We start from the raw sequence: 19906 nt of genomic DNA on the forward strand, positions 1-19906 counted from the left end.
AAATTATGTATTGTTGTCTACATAATATATTCATAAATTTCACAAATATACAATGTTAATTAACATCATAAACTACATTTTGATGTAATTATTTTTCAAGTAAGGAATGGAAGATAATATTCTGAGCACAATTATTTAAATTATTCCAGTTTGATTAATTAATTAATTGAAATCGCAAAACAATAGTTCATAACAATAGAATTTCTATGTATCTCTATTACAACTTCTTTTCATTATATAACGAAGAATTTTAATTAATTTTGTTTTTTGCAATTTTTTTGAATGCTGATGCATATCTAATCAGTCTTTACAAAATTTCTTATAGAATTTCACACAACATAGCTTACATAAATTTTTGAAGCATGTATGAACTTATATACTAGTTAGCATAGGAAAGCTCTTTGATTATTTTTTCCTAAACATTTTTCACATTTCTTATTACAAGCAAAATAATTAAATATTAATCTAAGATATTTTAGAAAGTAATTAAAACTTTATTTTTTAAAAAAATTTTTTTTTGTATATTTTATTTCAATGAATTTAAAATTTTTGTATAGAAAAATTTTAAATGTAAATAACTTTAATTAATTGTATTATTCAAGATAAAGACTTTGTTTTTTTTCATTTAAAGTTTGATAAAGTAAAATATTTTATTATAGTACAACAAACATCTGTTTTTCACAATTGCATTTCTAAAATATCAAATGATATATTTATGTGCTTAAAACAATATATATGTAATACAACTTATATATATATATATATATATATATATATATATATATATACATATATATGTTGTATCTACAATCAACAAATTGTTTATATATACTTGCAATTAATTATATGAATCTATTAAATAAATTAAATAATTTTAATAAATTAGTTCATTAAATTCTGATCCATCAATATGTACTAAGATTTTATGTGTGATTTTTTTAAATGTAGCAAAATATGATATACTTGTTTTTTGTCATATTTTCTGAAAAATATATAGTAATACCTAAGTCTGAATGTACTAAGTTCAATTCCATCAAGTTAGATGCCATATTGGTAGAAAAGAATTATGATGAATTCATATTATTGATTTTTTCATATGTAACAGTGCTGTTTGGTATTCTTTGGTAAAACAATAAAAATGTTTTACAAAAATTTACTCCAATTATATAATCATTATAATAATTATATATAATTAAAATCACATTGTATATAATATATTTGCAAAAAAGAAGTCTATTTTAATGTTGTTAATGAAATAATATTCATTTCTATTGTCTTATTTTATTCATATCAATGAAATTCTTCATTGAATAAATAAGTTTGAAAAATTAGAAATCAATTTTTACCAAACTATATCACTGTAAATTATTATATTTAAACATAATTTATTTTCAAAATTTTATATACTGTTTTTATTAACAAATATAAGAGCTATATTGAAAGCCAATCCACCTATCAGTAAATGAATAATATGTACATTTAGTATTACATGTTATGCATTTTTTTTTGAGTATTATCTAATAAATTTTATTTAAAAGTAACTATATAAAAATAATTGCAATATATTTCCATGAGAAATACATACAATTATCTATATTATAATGTTTCGTTCAACAATTACATGAATTTATTACTAGGTGGATTAACTGAATTTACAAATCGAATAATAATTTTTTTTTTGAAGAACAGATTAATAAAATTGTAATACAAAACATAAAAATAAAACAAGTATAAAACAATTGAGTGAAATTATATATATCATGATTAAGCAATAAATTGGAGATTACAAGAAAAACTTCAAGTTTAATTTCAAAATAGTTTTCAAAATTTTAATACTGATAATAATAAATTCATGCTTAAAGCAGTAGTAAATCGCAACATTAAAAGCGATACAAACTGCAATTATTAGAACGAAATAAAAATAACATTATAATCATTAATAAACAATAATAATATTTGTAATTATACAAATAAGCTATTCTTAACTATATTGCAGAATGCAATATGTGATAGCACAGATAAAAATTTAAAATATATTTCTTGGGATATAATGCAAATATTAAATTATTTTTGATATATTGTTAAAATATGTGTGTATGAATTTCATACCTAAGTCATGTTTCTATTGAGCTTTCTTTTTTAAATTAGATTCTCAATATTTGTGATGATTATCATTATTTTTTTTTAAAGATATGATTTGATTACCGAAATTAAAGTACTAAATTAATCAAATTTCTAAAATATATAAAGGAATGGATTGTGCAAAACGTACTATAAATGAAATGCCAATAAGTAAAATAAACTGATAAATTAAATATACTGTAATAAAAATATTGACAATTGAATCTAAAAGATAATAGTTGATATAATATTAGATAAGATATATGAGACTGCTAACTAGTAACACATGACTTTTTTTTTAATTGAAATAGGTAAAATCGCTAGAAATACATTAAAGCATAACAGTGACTATATTAATCAATTTCTTCTCTGTTTAATTCCTGCAATCTCATACATGCACACACGACATACATTCTCTCTTCAAAGCATTCAGTATACATTAACAATTATACATATATATCGAGCAGAATGGCTCTATGCCATTATTTGTAAGACTAGCTGAGGCCTGTACTAATGTGGACTGTGCTAATGAATTGAGAGCAGAAAAGGTCTTTTAATAAGCATTTTTACTAAAGAAGAATATTTACTATAATAAAGAATAAGCACAGTACATGTAAAGGCCTCTATCCTCAATTTTAATATTTTATTTCTTTTTCTTTCTTTTCTTTTTTTTTGTTCAGAATTTTAATTCGTTCATTCAAAATATTCTTCGTGTATGAATCAAGTGTTTTAATATTTGTTGCTAAGCACATATCAAATAATTAATATCATGCTCACGCAAAGACATCAAGAATATTTTAAATTACATATGGATGTTACAATAATGAATACATCCTAAATACTTTCATTCGCATCTCCCTGCATACGTATCCACGAGGATAAGGATAATAGTATGTATTAGCAAAACTATAATAAAATAATAATCATAATAATGCATGACTTTCATACTAATGGATAAAGGACAACATGTTTAAATAAAGAATGTATTACGGCAATGAATAAATTGAAAAATGACCATAATTTGCTGAAGATTAAGTTATTGATCAATATGGGAAGGAGGAGCTGTTGAATTGTCAACATTTACAGTATGCAAAGATTCTGTTGGCGGTGTACCATCATGAGAATTCCCTATATGCGGAGTAGCCGGAGTAGCCGGCTGAGATTGAGATGTTCCACCTGGAGGAGCATATATTAGCCGATAGCCAGCTGGTAAAAAGAAACCGCCATGTGATGTACAACTAAATGTTTGAAAATTTGGTAATGTTTGATTTTCATGATATTGAATATAACTTCCGCTTCCTGTTGAACTTGATATTGGTATAGGTGTAACTAATGATCCAGTAGAAGATACAGTGATATTTGTTCCATCCGGTAATATAGGTGTGAATTGATATTGCGCTGAATTTATAATTGTCGGATTATGCGCTGAGTCAAGAGATTCTGCAATTTCACTTGTATAACTACTAGATTGCTGAGTAGACACGTTTTGAATAGTTTCAGAAGGCACTACTGGAATTGGAATAACATAAGCATGTGGTATTCCAGTTGCCGTCTGCTGTGGTTGTAGTTGTAAAGGAGTTTGCTTCAATTTTTGCATAGCTAATCGTAATGTTTCATCAGTATCTGGATAATTATTTGGAGCTTTTTGCAAAGGAGTTTGAGGATTTGTATTAAACATTAAATATTCTTCTGTACCTGAAAGTCTACTTTGTCCTGTTAGGAAAAAATGTTATATGATTATGAAAAAAGTATAATAATTAAAATGAAATATATCAAATATTTCAAATAAAAACTACTAACCTGCTACGCTAGTAGCAACGGTATGATAAAGTACTGGATGATGTTGATGATGATGCTGATGAAGTGCACTTGCTTGCTGTTGTTGTTGAATTAATAGTTGCAATTGATGTTGTTGAAATCGTTCCAATTCTTCTCTATGTCTTTTTTGTAATGTTTCTAATTCCATGGTTTGCCTGTATGAATAAAAATAAAATTAATTTTTAATTGTTATAAAATTATGATATTAAATTTTATAAAAACGAACCTACTTTTTTATGAGTAATTGATATTCTTCACTTGGTGTTAATGTCCAAAATCGTTCATCTTTTTCCGATTGCTATAAACAATAAACAATAAACAATAATTTTGATTAATAATGCAAATATTTTAAAAAATTAAAAAAATATAACTTTTATTAAAACATTTATATTTACTTCTATAACAGGAGCATTAATAGGTTGAGTAATTTGCGTAGGAGGAAGAGAATTCTCACGACTATGAACTATTTGTACTGATGTTCCTGTAATTTGTAAACATTTAACTTTAAATATTTTTAAATATATTTATTTCTTCAATTGATTTTATAATTTTTTACCCTGTGCATCATCTGCATGATAAATCTTTGAATCTTCTATTTGATTTTTTGATATATCAATATGTTGTTGAGTTGATGTAGCAATGTTACTAGGAGGACCTGCGACTTTGGAAACTACGAATCTTGATATTTTTCTAACTGGTTGTGTAGTATTAACTTTCTATTATAAAATTAGATAATTATTTTTTAATAATATTCATTATATACATTGAAATTTACTATATATAAGTATATTATGTACTACCTCAGTAATATTTTCTTGAGATTCTACTTGTATTGGAGTATTTGTATCGGAGCGTGATGTAATGACATTGGGAATAATATTAGCACCAGACACAGCAGTTACAGATGGAACAGTAGTTAATAAAGTTTGAGTATGTTGTAATGATGGTTGCATCTGAATAGAACTAACAACAGAAACAGGCGGTGTTAAAGGTTGTGGAGAAGCTGTTGGTAAAATTGTGCCTCTGTGGTGAATTTTTGCTAATTCTTGTTCTAGTTCTTGAAGACGAGATCCTGGTCTTTGTGTTCGAATTTTTATATTCTCTTTGCTGGGACTCATAGTTTCAGATCCTACTGGACCTCCTGGTGTTGGACTATCAAGAGAACAATCTACTTGCTAAAGAATAAGAAAATAAGAAAATTGTATATTTTTGTATTATTAACTTTAATTTTTAATTATATGAATAAATAATGAATAAATAACGAATTGTGAGAACACTTAAATTATATTATTTTTGATTTTGTGAAAAAATTTTATTAATAAAAAAAAATTGTTCAATATATTGAAGGAGCAATTGGACAATTGTAATATTGTATTAATATTTTTTTTGTAATATATACCGAACAACTTATATTAATATTTTTTTATAAAATTAAAAATAGAATTTTTGAATTATAAAATATATTATATTTTAAAAAATAGAATTATTATAAATTATTATATTTAAATATTTTTATTTAATATCTTCCTATATATATAATATATACAATCCTGTATATAATATTGTTAACTTACAGTTTGAGAAAGTGCAAGTTGATGAATTGTGCTTTCTTGAGTTAAAACAGAACTTTCAACATTTGTTGTAACATTTGAATCAACCAAGGTTGTAGCAGACTGTATTGTAGTCTGAGGTGATAAAGGACCCTATTATATATTTTTTATTATTAATGCAATACATAAAAAAATATAATTAAATTTTTAATAAATTTATTTTTAATAAATTATATAATAATTATGTCAATATATATTAATATATAATAATTAATATGTATAAAAAATAGATTTTTAGATATATTAGATATATTAGATATATTAGAATTATTTACATTCTATTAATTTTTTATATTTTTAAAATTACTTACTATGTTATGTGTTGTTGAAATGGGCATGCCAATATTAACAAGTTTCTGTTGTAAAGAATGCATATAAGCATCATATCCACCTATTATTTGATGATTATGAGGAGTAGCTGGATAACTTAAAGGTGGTGTGCCTACATTAAGTGCTTCGGACGGTTGACTTGTTAATTGAACAAGTTTTTGATGAAGATCTGCTATTGTTTGTGGACCTGTCCCACTAGTTCCAGTACTTGTGTCTGAGACTTTGTCTAAAGAATTCTGTTGACTAAGTTTTCGATGTTGTTGTTGCTGTTGTTGCTGTTGCAATATTTGATTTTGTGTAAATAAGGTTGAATCTACAGATTCAACAATTGTATGTTCAGGAGTTACATCATGGCTAGAGTTTTCATTCTCCGATAGTAAAGGACAATCAGAACTTGTACGTCTAATATTAGATAAAATGAATTATTGTATAAAATATAAAAAAATATATACATATTATAGAATATTATTGCATACTCTATACATACCCAACTAAATTGATTTCTTGAGTTTCGGTTTCCGATACTTTTCCTGAGAATTGTTGATCGGGAAGCTTTAAATGAAACTGAGGTTGATCAGAAGCAGTAGAATTCTCAATATTTTGAGTATCTTGTATAATATGTTGTGGAATAGTTTGTTGCAGTTGTGGTTGAATCTGTTGAACGTGTCTAATCGGTGCATTTTGTTGTATAATAGTTTGATTCGCAGGAGTAATCCATTTGTTTTGTGAAGTTAATGTATGAACTGCTACTCCTTGAAAATTTTGTTGTACCATTTGTAATTGAGGATCAATCTGATGAGTTGCATTCAGTTGCATTGTTTGTTGTAAAGGTATTTGAGTTTGATGAGTTTGCTGTCCAATTTGAAATGTTTGTGAAATTCCTTGTTGTGTTATATTTGTTTGATAATTATGCGGTAATTGCGGTTGTATTTGTATTTGACTTGTTTCTGGTTGAATAGGTTGAAAATATTGTTCAGACTGAAGAGTAGGTTTATATTCAAGTACTGTAGTTCCTGGAATATTTACTGTTTGGTTTGATTCATGAGTAGTTAAACAATGAGGAGTTGCAGATTTTGATTTTGGATTCGAAAGTATATTTGCTAGATTTTGTGCTAAATCTGGAAGTGTTGATGAAACTTCTTTTGTTTTAAGTATAACTTTAGGAGCAACTTCTGCGCTAACAACTTGATGAACAGGAACTGAAACAGGTACAGATGCATTTGTTGGAACATTTATTATATTTTGAGGAGTTGTTTGAAGCTGTTGAACTGGTTCTAAAACAGAATGTGACAAAGATGTAATATTCGATCCATCTTGTTGAGAAATAAATTGTACATGTTGCATTGATGAATTAGGTATAACAATAGATTGTTTTTTATCATCTGTAACACTAGCAGTTTCCGAAATTTGTGAATCTGTAGACATATTTGATGTTGTTGAGATATTAGAAATTCTACGATTTCTTTCATCTATAATTGCAGTTGGTTGTAATTGTGGAATAGCTCCAGAAAGAATTACATATTGTTGATGTTGTTGTGGTATTTGTTGAGGATGAAATTGTTGTAATGGTCGCTGAGTTTGTATTTGCCCCTGATGTTGATTTTCAGATTGAATATGCATTTGCGTTAGGTTTTGTTGCACAGTAATTTGTTGTTGCTGTAATAAAACATTACATTGTAAAGCTTGATTTTGATACTGTCCTTGTAAATTGATTCCGCTTGATGAAACCTGAGTTGATAAATCTTTTTGTGATATAGCTAAGTTTTGGGGTATAGTTTGCATTTGTTGAGTAGATTGTTGTAATATTGGTGATCCTTGAATGATTACATTGTGTTGACTAGATTGTACAGCATTAACATTCTGCTGTATTTGTGACATTGGTGTTATTGTTTGTCCTTGTATAGCATTTTGAAGATTAACTGTTACTGGTTGTATTATTTGAACGTTTTCCATTTGTTCTGTACATTGAGGACTTTGTGTAATATTTTCGATACTACATTTTTCAGAAATTATAGCTTGTGCTTCTAAAACATTAACTTCTAAATCATCGTGTTTTATTTGTCCTTCTTCAATTGTATTTGATTGTGATAATGAATTTGATTGTGTTGTTAATATATTAGATTTATCTATATTTTCTACAGTATTAGATCCTTCTTCTTCATTTTTAATTATCTTCTGTTCAACTACAGGACTAACTAAAAAACGAGAGATTTTTCGCGCTGGAGGTGCAGTTAACGTAACTACTTCTACAGATGAAACATCAGATTGCGTTTCTTTACTCATTTCCTTTTCTTGTTCAATTATATCTTGAACAGATTCTTTAAATTTTTCGCTTATTTGATTTATAGCTAAATCGTGTATTTGACTTTGAGTATATGTTATAGAAGATTTAGCAGTTTCATCTTTAAGTACGTGATGTATATCTTGTAAAGTTGTATCCGAGGTTGTTACAGTAACTATGGTTTCTTGAGTTGGATCAGTAGGATCGCTTGGTAAATTAGTTGGCGTTAATGTATCTGTATTTTGTGTGGAAGTAGATGATCTTCTGGATGCTTCAGCTGATGTATTTTCAAGACCCATCTGGCTATCAGGTGTTTGTACATTTTGTTGTTTATCCGTAGAGGTGGTACTCGTAATATGAGAAAGAATTTGATCAATTGGCAATAATTTCGTAGGTGTAGAAGTATTGGAAGTTTCGTCTCTCTGAAATTATACAATAATTAATTATCTAGTTATCAAAATTATCTTTTACCACAAAATAATTATAATAACACATAAATAAAATAAAATATTAGCATAAATAAAATAATTATTGCAAAATGTAGTTATATATACTAGTTACAAAATATATTTAAATTACAAAAAGAAAAACACAAATTGATATTTTTAATAATGAATATACATGTTTTACAATGATATTAATAAATCTATTTAAATAAATATTATTTCATTCATATTTAGACAATATCATAATTTATAATTTACATTATAATCATTTTTTTATATTTTATAAAATTTTTTACATTTTATATATAGAACTTTTTTTAAATATAATATTATATTTTTGAATTATAAGACTATAATATAAATTAATTTTTATAAAAAAATTGAATTTTTCTGAAAAATTTTAAAATAAAAATTAAATGTTAATAATTAATAAAATTAAAATATAAAACATGTTTTAACATCTAAGCATTACATTATATGAATTGTATTTATAGGACAAATTTAATAATATGTAGAAAATATTGTTATATGATATTGTTGTACTAAAAGATACACAAATGTCCGAACACAATGTATCATGAATAAAAAAGAATGCACAAATGCCCACGATTATATAATGAAATATAGGAAACAGGGAGAGGTACAGCGGGGACGATGAACTCACCGAACGGTGTCTACGATGGACTTTGTACGACGATCGGTGGCTGCTTTGACGAGTTAGCGAGCCATGTCTCACCTGCTGCGTCCAAAACGATATACACCAATTATACGTTGGAGGTATACTTTTGCATTTTTTATGAGGTCATAAGATGTACATTTCGAGCATAATATAATGTTATTTTTAATATAAAATATATAAGAAATATGATTATTTGGAAAATTATTATTTTGGAAAAAGAACTTACAAGACGCAAAATAGTCCTATGATATACATTATGGACTTTTGTGTATCAGAATTTTAAGTAAGAACTGATAATATTAATATAATACAATACTCATATTAAAGATTTTTATTTTAAGATTTATTTTTATTTGTTTCTTTTTTAAGAAAAAACTATATTTCTTTTTTAATAATTTATACTAGTTTCATATGTTATATTTATAATATATTAATATTTATATAAAATAAATTAGAAAAATGAAAAGAAAATCATTACCTTAGCTGTATCAAGACTGTGGTCACGATCTCTAGGTCTACGACTTGTAACAGGACTACCACCGGCAGATTGATCTGGTGGACCATGTGCTACTAAAGGTAAAGCTCGTGTAGGATCCAAACGTAATTGTTTAACAATATCTTCTATCAATTCAACAAACGTTTCACATTGAGATTGTGGTAATAAATTTTCAGCAACCTGAAAAAAAAAATAAATAAAATAATAATATAAAGTAACAATAAAAATAATGATATATAAAATTTTATTAATAGCTTACCAAATTGTTAGCAATGTCAGTAGGCACCATATCATCTCTATCGAATTTAAATGTCACAGTTTTCTGTTTGCTAGTATCTAATTGACATTCAACAGTCATTGATTGACCTTCATTATTGCTTACAGATAAAACTGTTAATTTGATACCAGGTTTTTTACGTTTTGTACCAGATCTTTTTACTCTAGATCTTTCAGATGAAGTGACATTATCAGTATTTTCTTGCGTCATTCTATATGAAAAATAAAATATATAATTAAATATTTGATCAATAAATAATCATATTATTTGAGAAATGAGTGAAATTTTATAAATTTACCCTTCATTTGGAACTGTTGCTTGTGATGTAGTATTTATGTTAGTTAAATTAGAGATATTTCCCTGATCTTGAACATTAGAAGATACATCTGATGGTAAAGATTGTACAGAATCCATTGTATCTTGTTTAGATAAGGATGATCTATCGGTGTTAGAACATTGTTCTGTATTTGATATAAAATGCTGTTGATGTTGAGATGTATTTGATTGCGCAGAAATACCAGATATGGGTACAGAAGTAGGAATATTAGAATTTTGCGAATATTGCATTTGAACTAAAACATTCTGTTGAGGTTGATGTCCACTATTTGTAATTAATGTAGACGTATTTTGCACATTTGGTATTGTTGAAGTTATTGTATTTTGAATGTGAGTTGATGATGATGTACTTTGAATATTTATACCAGATGGCACAGATGCTTGAATTTGTCCTGCTTGTTGTTGTATATATGGTTGTGAAGTTGGAGGTGCTGTGCTCTGAGAGATATTTGAATGAGGATATATTTGAGATGTAGGTTGATTAGATGATAAAATTTCGACATGACCGGAAGAATTCGAGCTAGTATATGAATGATACATTTGTTGAGATATATTTTGTTGGTACATTGGCTGTGTATTATATCCTGAAGTTCCTGTTGTATTTTGTTGATAGTATTGTTGATTTTGAATTGGCGGAGAAGCCACTGAATGTGAATGTACTTGCTGAACATGTTGTATTTGTGGTTGAGAATATTGTACTTGTTGAGGTTGTTGTATTTGCTGATGTTGCATATGTTGCGGTTGTGATAAAATTTGTATTTGTGGTTGTATTTGTTGTTGTATTTGATGACTCATTTGTTGTGGTACATTCATTTGATTCAATTGTATATATTGTTGTTGCTGATGTAAATGTTGTTGCTGTTGCATTTGTTGAGTTACTTGAGGAAATTGTGGTTGAGTCTGTACAGTTTGAGGAGTAGAACATTGTGAAGAAGTAGCAGTTAAATTTTGTGAAACATGCTGGGAAAACTGTTGTTGTTGTTGTTGTTGCTGCTGCTGTTGATATTGTTGTTGCAACTGTTGTTGATATTGTTGTTGTTGATACTGCACCTGTTGTTGTGAAACCTGAGGTACTTGCTGTATTTGTTGTGCTTGTTGTGGCTGAACAACAGATGTTTGTTGTTGTATCAATGGTTGTTGTTGAACTAATTGAACTTGTTGTGGTTGTAAATTATGCTGCTGAGTTTGTTGTGCAGCAGTTTGCATTTGTTGTTGTTGCAAAGGTATTTGATTTTGTTGCAATTGCATTTGTACTTGATTTTGCATTTGAATGCCCATATTTGATTGCATCTGTTGTTGCTGTTGTTGCAATTGCATTTGTTGGAGTAATAATTGTTGCTGTAATAAATTTTCAGTGGTTGTGTTAGTGTTATCTGCTTCTCTATCTAAACGTTCCTTTTCTTCTTTGGCCTTACGTTCTTCTCTCTCTCGTAATAAAGTACTGATTTGTGATTTTAACATTTTTGTCACAGCCTTAACATCTTCTTCGAGTATAAGGCTAGATTTAGCCATTTCAGAGGCTACTTCTTCTGCATTATCAGTTTGAATGTCAAAGTCAAACTGTATCGCTTCATTTTCTTTATGCTTATTAGTACGTTTTTTAGGATCTAACACTCGAAGTCTGAATTCAACACGTGACAGTTCCGCATCCGCTACGGCTGAATCTCTTGAAACCATTTCTAATTTCAATCCGACATCATCCGCAAAAAATTCATGATTTAAAAGATCTTTAACTAGAGGCCGTTCTTCTTTTTTTAAACGAATACACATTTCTATTATTTCGCGTACTTCTGGATTTTCTACCTTATCATAACTTTGTGGCTTTACACCCTGTGTATAATATAATTATTTTTTAATATGTTATATGATATATTAAATAAAAATAAATACAAAAAGAAAAAAAAATTTAACAAATAAATGAAAAAATATAATAATATGATAATAGTTCATTCGTTAAAAGTTAATGAATTTTAATAAATAATATTATTTTTTATATTTATTATATTATTAATTATATTTATTAATATTATTAATTATATTTATAATTAAAATCAGTTAATTTACCGATACTACGCGTTTATATATTTGTGCTGGTCCAGTACATTCAGAGTATGGATATTCACTAGTAGCCATTTCAAGCATACACATTCCAAATGCATAAACATCAACAGATTCATCATAATGTTCTTCATACATTTCTGGTGCCATAAATTCAGGTGTTCCAATAACGCTTTTTGCAAAACTTCGATTTTTAAGAGTAGCAAGTCCTAAATCACCAATTTTTACACTTCCTGTCGTACCAGTAATAAAAATATTATCACATTTTAAATCACGATGAATAATTGGTGGTGATCTTGAATGCAAAAAACTAAGGCCTTTTAAAATTTGTCGACACCAAGATTTTACTACTTTTGGATTAATTTTTTTAAAGCGTCTTAGATACCTACATAAAATGAATATAATTTTAAATATAATAATAAAAATTTCATAAATGTTTAAATTTAAAAATTTACGTTTTTAATGTTCCTGAAGTCATAAGTTCAGTGACTAATACAATATATTTTCTTCGTGTAAGAGTAACTTCCCAATAGTCATAAAATCTAACAATATTTGGATGTTGTAATCCTTTCAACATTTCTGCTTCTTCACGAAATCTTAATCTTTCTGTCTTGTTCAATTTTTTTTCCTGGAAAAAAAATATATATATAGTTGCATTAAACGTATTTAAAAAATTATATAAATATTTAATTATATTTTACTGACTTGTAATTCACACCAAGCAACAGCTACACCAGTTTGAGTATCTAGTCCTCTATATACTGTTTTAAAACTCCCTCTACCGATTTCTTCTTCAAATTTTAAAAATCTGCCATCTGGTGAAATACCTATAGCTTTTTCTTCATCATCATCATCTTCAACTGTTTGCACTTTAACTTTCATTAATAAATTTCGTACTTCTTCCATAGCCATAGTCTTCTGTGTTAATTTTTCATCTGCTTTAAAATTTTCATCAAGTAAGGGACCAATAAATCCTTCCACTGTTTCTTCTTGCACAACTTCTTTCTCTTTTTCTTCTTTCATCATTTTAGTTTCGTCTTGCATATTTGTATCTTTAACATTCTCCATATCTGTATCTAAAGGTGGTACTTTTCCTAATTTACTTAAAGATTCATGAAGTGCCTGAGCAGCAACAATATCACTGATACTAGTACCGTTATCATCTTCATCATATATTGTTACTTCTTCTTCTTCTCTTTGTGTATCTATATCCTTAATTTCAGTTTCTACAATTTCTTCAGACACTTTTGATGTTACAAATCTTGAAGATTTTACTACTTCTTCATTTTGTTGCATATTTTTTTTATCATCAATCATATTTTTATTAGAATTTTTATCTAAGTTTTCATTCTCCGCAATATTTGTAGATTTTGACTCATTGTTAGATATTTTTCGTTTTATTTTTTCATTATTTTTATTAACTGCTGAACTTATAGAATTATCTGCAGACATATTTATATCTATATTCTTTTCCATATTCGTTTCTTTTAAATTTTTACTGTTTTGTTGTTCAATAATTTTTTCTGCAACATATTTACTTTTGGATTTTATAGTTTTACCATCATTATTATTGCATTTTGAATTTATAGAAGAAGTTGAAAATATTTTTTGTTTATTCTGTGCACTTATTTCTTCTTCGATACAATTTATCGATATTTTTCTTGTAATATTCGAAGTTGAAGAGAATTCGAAACATTCTGATGTTGAAGTTTTTTGTTTATTAGAATCTAATTCTTTTTTATCTGTGTTCAATAACAAAGTAGCATTTTCTTCATTAATATTGCATTCCATATTCGTTTCATTTTCATCCGACTTTTTTAACTTTAATCGACTAATTGGTGTTGATGGTGTAGAACTGGATCCTACATATAATTTCATAATAAAATTTATAAAATCTTTTGAAAAAATTATCAATGTTGAATACAAATAAATAATACCTGGTACATTGAACACATTTTCTGTTGCTGTAATAGCTTCCTCTGCATCGCTAAAACTACGTTCATTTTCATGATCTAAAGATGGTGAATTAAGATTCTGAGAAATTGATTTTTCAGAAATTCGTAATGTAGATAAAATTTTCTTTTTAGAAGAAGGTGAAGTACTACTGATTCCGTTACTTGTAATAGATAATGAATCTGTATTATGATCAATCCTTTGTGTTCGTACTTGTTTTTTGCAAATTGTTGTAGAGGAACGGCTAATATTTGATGTCTAAGAAAATTAATAAATATATAACTTAATAATATTCATTATTTAGACAAGGAATATTGTTTTTTAATATACCTTTCTATCTCCAGAACTATGAGCACTAGTGCCAGCTTGGGAAACAATAGATAATTTTCTTTGGCGTTTATGATGTGTATGATTATGGATCCTTTGAGAAGTTACAACTGAACAAGGACCTCCTTCTTGAGAGGCTAAGTGGCCCACTGCCAAACTAATTCCACCCTGATTTCCACCACCTCCACTGGCCACCAGTTTTGGACATAAACTTGACAGGCCACTTCCGCCTGAGGATTGTTGTCTATTTGTCTCATACCTAAAACGTGATTGAAAATACTACATCATATTTTTTTTAAAAATTGCAATTTCCTTTTAATTAAAATCATTTTTTTAAATATTTTTTTTGATTAAAAAAATATTTTATATTTAATTATATTTTATATTAATTTAAATACAGAAAGCATTTATTTTATAATATAATATAAAATATATGTTATATTTAATATAAAATATATGTTATATATATATATATATATATAAAACATAAAATAATAGCAAAATTTATAAATTATATATAATAATATACTATTATTTATAAACATGATTAAAAAATGATATGAAAAAATTACACACATGCACATACATTTTGCAATCAAATTTTTATTATATAATTATAAAGAATAATAAATCAAGAAATTAATATTTAGCTCCATCTGTACTAAATGTACATGCTTGATATGAAATTGTTAAATAATATCAAAGTGTTATATATGATATTTTGAAGTACTATTTAATCTTGAAATGAGATGGAAATATGAAAAATATTTGAAAAATATTATAAATAAATAAAATTTATGATATTGATAATACTCCCATAAAATAAAAAGCTAAATTAATAACTATTAATAAGATATTATTTTATCAATATTTTATTTAATGATTGAATGATATTAAATGGTAATGCAATAGTTTTATATTGCAATATAACAATAATGTAAATCATATTACTAACCTTTAAATACCTACAAAATTTCATACTTGAAGTTCAGGGTCAGTAATTCTGAAAATATATTGGAATTTATACTTTCATATATTTCTTTTTAATGAAATCTTTTAATTTCATTTAATAAAAATTTCTTTATTAGATTTTATAGTACTTCAATATTCTAACTAATTTTTAAGATATTAAATAATATAATTAATATTTATATTTTATTAACATACTTTAAATATTAATAACTAATTATGAATGGTGTAACACTTATAATTAGTGTTAGTATTAGTATTATTTTTTTAATATTTATATTCATTATTTTTTTTATTAAGAATTGTAATAATTTTAATAAAATTATGTACATGTATAGCACCGATGAGATAAATAAAAAGACTTTGTGCATATGTGCAATTTTATTACAAAATATTATATATATTTTCATAATCAATAATTTAAAAATTTAAATTTAATATTAAATGAATGCTATTTTATATAATATATTGCTATATAATCATATGTTTAGAACTATATATTTTAAAAGAATATTTTTAAAAATCAAATATCTAATTTTTAATAAATAGAATAATCTATAAAATAGTATAATATTAAAAATACTTATTAAATTGCATTCCAAATTAAATATATATTAGATAATATAATCAAATTAAAAAGTGAGTTACAGCAAAGAAATTAAATGACAGAAGATAAAAAATGACAATGTAAGAAGCATGATTTTTGATACAGACATCATTATACCTGTCCTGCCTACTGTGGCCAGATGAGAGGAATCCACGCACTGTATTGCCTATAGCTGCTCGCTTTTTAACTTCTTTTTTTCGTTCTCTGTACCCACCAGATCCAGTGTCCACTTGGTCTTGACGGGTATTTCTATCTCCCTGTAATATAATCTGAACTTAATAACAAATGAATATGTACAAAGATAATATAATATATTATATATATATATATATACACACACACATATATATATATATGTACATATATATATATATATATATATATATATATACATACACATATATATATATAATGAAAATTAACAAGATATAAAAAAATATATATATAAATTTAGAAATAATTTATTACCTTAATACTTAAAAGCTTTATATTTAAATTAGTACTTGTACTTGTTGGAACTGGACTTAGATCACACCTTATTCTTCTGTGTGATTTTTCAACAATTGGTGGATCTTCCTCTAATTCCAACTGATTTCCAATTGAAAAAGAACGATTCTGTGTTAACAAAATATCTTCTGTATTATGTTTTTGACTAGTGCCAACCGAACTCACTGCCTTGTTTTCATTGCAGCATCTCGGCATTGCACATAACCAACGTATGAAAAAGTGCTTTATAAAAATCCTGATCTTCTATTTTATATATATATATATATATAAATATATATATATATATTTGTGTATGTCTGATGTGTATGTGTATGTGTATGCATGTGCGTGTATATGTTTGTGTATCTTCTTTTTTAATTTAAATTGGATAATGATTTAATAAGAATTTTTAATATCATATTATTCATAAGGAAAACAGTGCATAATATCTTTAATTAACTTTACTTTCAAATTATAAAATACTAGATGCATTTATGCAATGACAGAGTATATGGTTCTTATATTCATCACAGATTTTTCCACCTTCAGTTATCAAATAAACTCTGTTACTTCAATTTCTTAATGAATATTTAATATCGAAGAAGTTAAATGATTTCTGAAAACAAAAAGGATATTAATATTAATAATGATAATTATTATAAAAATATTAATAATAAATCCTTGAAATATTTATTTTTACATAAATAAATATAAATAAAAATTTCTATATAAATAACATGCAAAATTTCATTTTATATTTTATTCAATAATAAATAATTTTCAGTTTCTCTTTAATATTTTTTGTAATAATTTTTATTTTTTATAAAATAAAAAAATATTTAATTTTTAGAAAAATTGTTCTAATTACAAATTATGATTAAATTTAAAATATGATTAAATTTTATATTTTATATTATATATAAAATAATACATATTATATATTTTTATATTAATTAACTATATAATAATTAACTATTTTAAAGAACTATTTATTTTATTTATAAATTATAAATTTTTTATTATTAATGAACTAATAATAACATATATCATTATTGATGAATAAATAATAATATATATTTATTGTAATTTAAAAATAATTTAAAATTTTTTCTCATATATGAAAAAGGTTATTGATTAAAATTTTTACACTATTTCAATTTTTTATACAATATATCTTTAATATTAATCAAAAAATATATTTATTATTTATTATATATTATTATTTTAAATAATGCTAATAATTTTTTGAGTATTTATATTAAATTTAAATTAACATTTTTATTAGAATAAATTTATATTAAAAGATATATATTGTATCTCATATATATACCATATGTTAAATAGATGAATGTTAAATGTATGAATAATTTACAAATTATTTGTATAATGAATATGTAGAAAAAAATCGAGAAAGATCAATTCTTTATTTACAAAAAAAAAAAAAAAAAAAACAAACTCAGAAGTATAGAAGAACATTGTGATTGAAATAGAATCCTATCAATAAACCTTGAATTAATCTATTTTACAGAGGGCAGAATTGCATGTGTATGGGTCCTTCTTATAACATTATAATTCCTACTTTGCAAATGTTTGTATGACTGTACAGATTGTATAAATTTAGCAACATCAATAGTATAATGTTGATCATGTTGATTGCCAATAAATATGAAGATAACCGATCTCAAAATTAATGTTTTAAATATATTATGTATTATGTACGAAAAATGTCATTATTTGTTAACAAATCGAAATATATTTCGCAATTTTTCAATAACATTATTATGATAACTTAATATTTAAATAAAGGAAATGAATACGATATAGAACAAAAAATTTACTTCGTTAATATTGCAGTATGTTGAAGCATCATGGAACAGTCACTTGAAAAATGTTGACAGTATATAGCAAGTAGTAGGTCTTACGTATATACTGTGATATACGTATCTCACGGACACTGTTGTACTGCATGCTGAGTACATGCGTATTAAGGGGTGAAGAGGAAGTACCACACACGTATACCGCAAATCAAATAAATGCACACATTCGTATACGCGCATATAGTCAAGACACTAAGATAATGTGACATCTATCCCAAAAATATCGCATCAATGCATATTTTACACATTGTCCTACAGCAAATAGTTTTTAGATATATAAATAAATATGAATATTTTCATTGTATAAGAACGTCATGAATTTATCCTAAATTTTTGACTGATAAAATATATCGGGAATACCGCAAGTACTTGTCATGCGGAGATGCATGAATAACAATACCTACTTAAAGTTCTGGTTTCGCATAGAAATGTAAGAAATTTGTTCAGATATTAATAGTTTCATTACCTCCGATATGGTTTCGGTCATATTAGCTTTGCGATGCACTGACAAACAGCACTCGTAATTCCTTAGTCAGCCGGTACTCACATTTGTGTTGCAGAAAATCGCCCGACTACACCCAAATAACCACCATTTTTTTTCACTGAATAATGCGCACTCTTGCGGTGCTATGCGTTAGGTACGAGTAAGTTATAAATTTATGCCGTGTACACAGAAAACAGTATAAATCATCATATAACATTGAATTGTGATTCATTGAAAATTGTTTTATAGATTTTATTTCTTGACTACTAATCGAATATTTTATTAATTAATTTATCGTATATTAAAATTTATTTAGTAAATAAAAAATTACTTTATAATTGATTTATTTTATATGTTGTAAAAAATTTTTCTTTATATAATTAAAATTTAATGCAATATGCATAACAATGTGTATATATTTATTTAAAATTTTTAACATAATAAAAATTAAATAAATAAAATTATTTAAAAATTAAATATAATTTATACATGTATGAGAAATGTATTTTGAAGTATAAAAATTATATAATGCACATATCAATGAAATTGTCGTTATTTAAAATAAATCTTCTACAGAGAGTAAAATTATTCAAGTTTAAACTTTTATAATTTTTACGACATAAAGACATATTTTAAGAAACATTGTAAAGCATCAAACAAGTTTATTTTTTTATATGCATGAAATTATTATGAAACTAAAACTTATTAATTATGGAAATAGAAATGTACGAATGATGTTTCTTCATATTAC

At 25.4% G+C, this 19906-nt stretch overlaps 1 protein-coding gene across 12 annotated transcripts; it reads right to left on the reverse strand.

Moving 5' to 3' along the window:
• Positions 1 to 8: 8 nt before the first annotated feature.
• On the reverse strand, positions 9 to 19321 carry LOC107997981 (serine/threonine-protein kinase Wnk). 12 transcript variants are annotated; one of them, XM_062085560.1, is made up of 23 exons: positions 19138 to 19285; positions 18633 to 18923; positions 17260 to 17410; positions 16777 to 16923; positions 16426 to 16565; positions 14736 to 14991; positions 14390 to 14663; positions 13158 to 14314; positions 12908 to 13080; positions 12459 to 12837; positions 10357 to 12224; positions 10041 to 10269; positions 9764 to 9961; positions 9271 to 9345; positions 6367 to 8582; positions 5861 to 6281; positions 5514 to 5642; positions 4740 to 5114; positions 4496 to 4655; positions 4335 to 4420; positions 4170 to 4237; positions 3922 to 4094; positions 9 to 3834 (listed from the first exon to the last, which is right to left on the reverse strand). In XM_062085560.1, exons 3-23 carry the CDS (start codon positions 17284 to 17286, stop codon positions 3158 to 3160), a joined length of 9228 nt encoding a protein of 3075 aa, XP_061941544.1. In that variant the 5' UTR covers positions 17287 to 17410; positions 18633 to 18923; positions 19138 to 19285; the 3' UTR covers positions 9 to 3157. The 12 variants fall into 12 exon arrangements, with proteins under 12 accessions (XP_061941544.1, XP_061941543.1, XP_061941542.1 ...); XM_062085559.1 differs by lacking the exon at positions 18633 to 18923 and having other exon boundaries at positions 19138 to 19294; XM_062085558.1 differs by having other exon boundaries at positions 9271 to 9342; positions 16777 to 17410.
• Between the last annotated feature and the right edge of the window lie 585 nt (positions 19322 to 19906).

This window comes from Apis cerana, linkage group LG15, assembly GCF_029169275.1.
Source record: "Apis cerana isolate GH-2021 linkage group LG15, AcerK_1.0, whole genome shotgun sequence".
NCBI lineage: Eukaryota > Metazoa > Arthropoda > Insecta > Hymenoptera > Apidae > Apis > Apis cerana.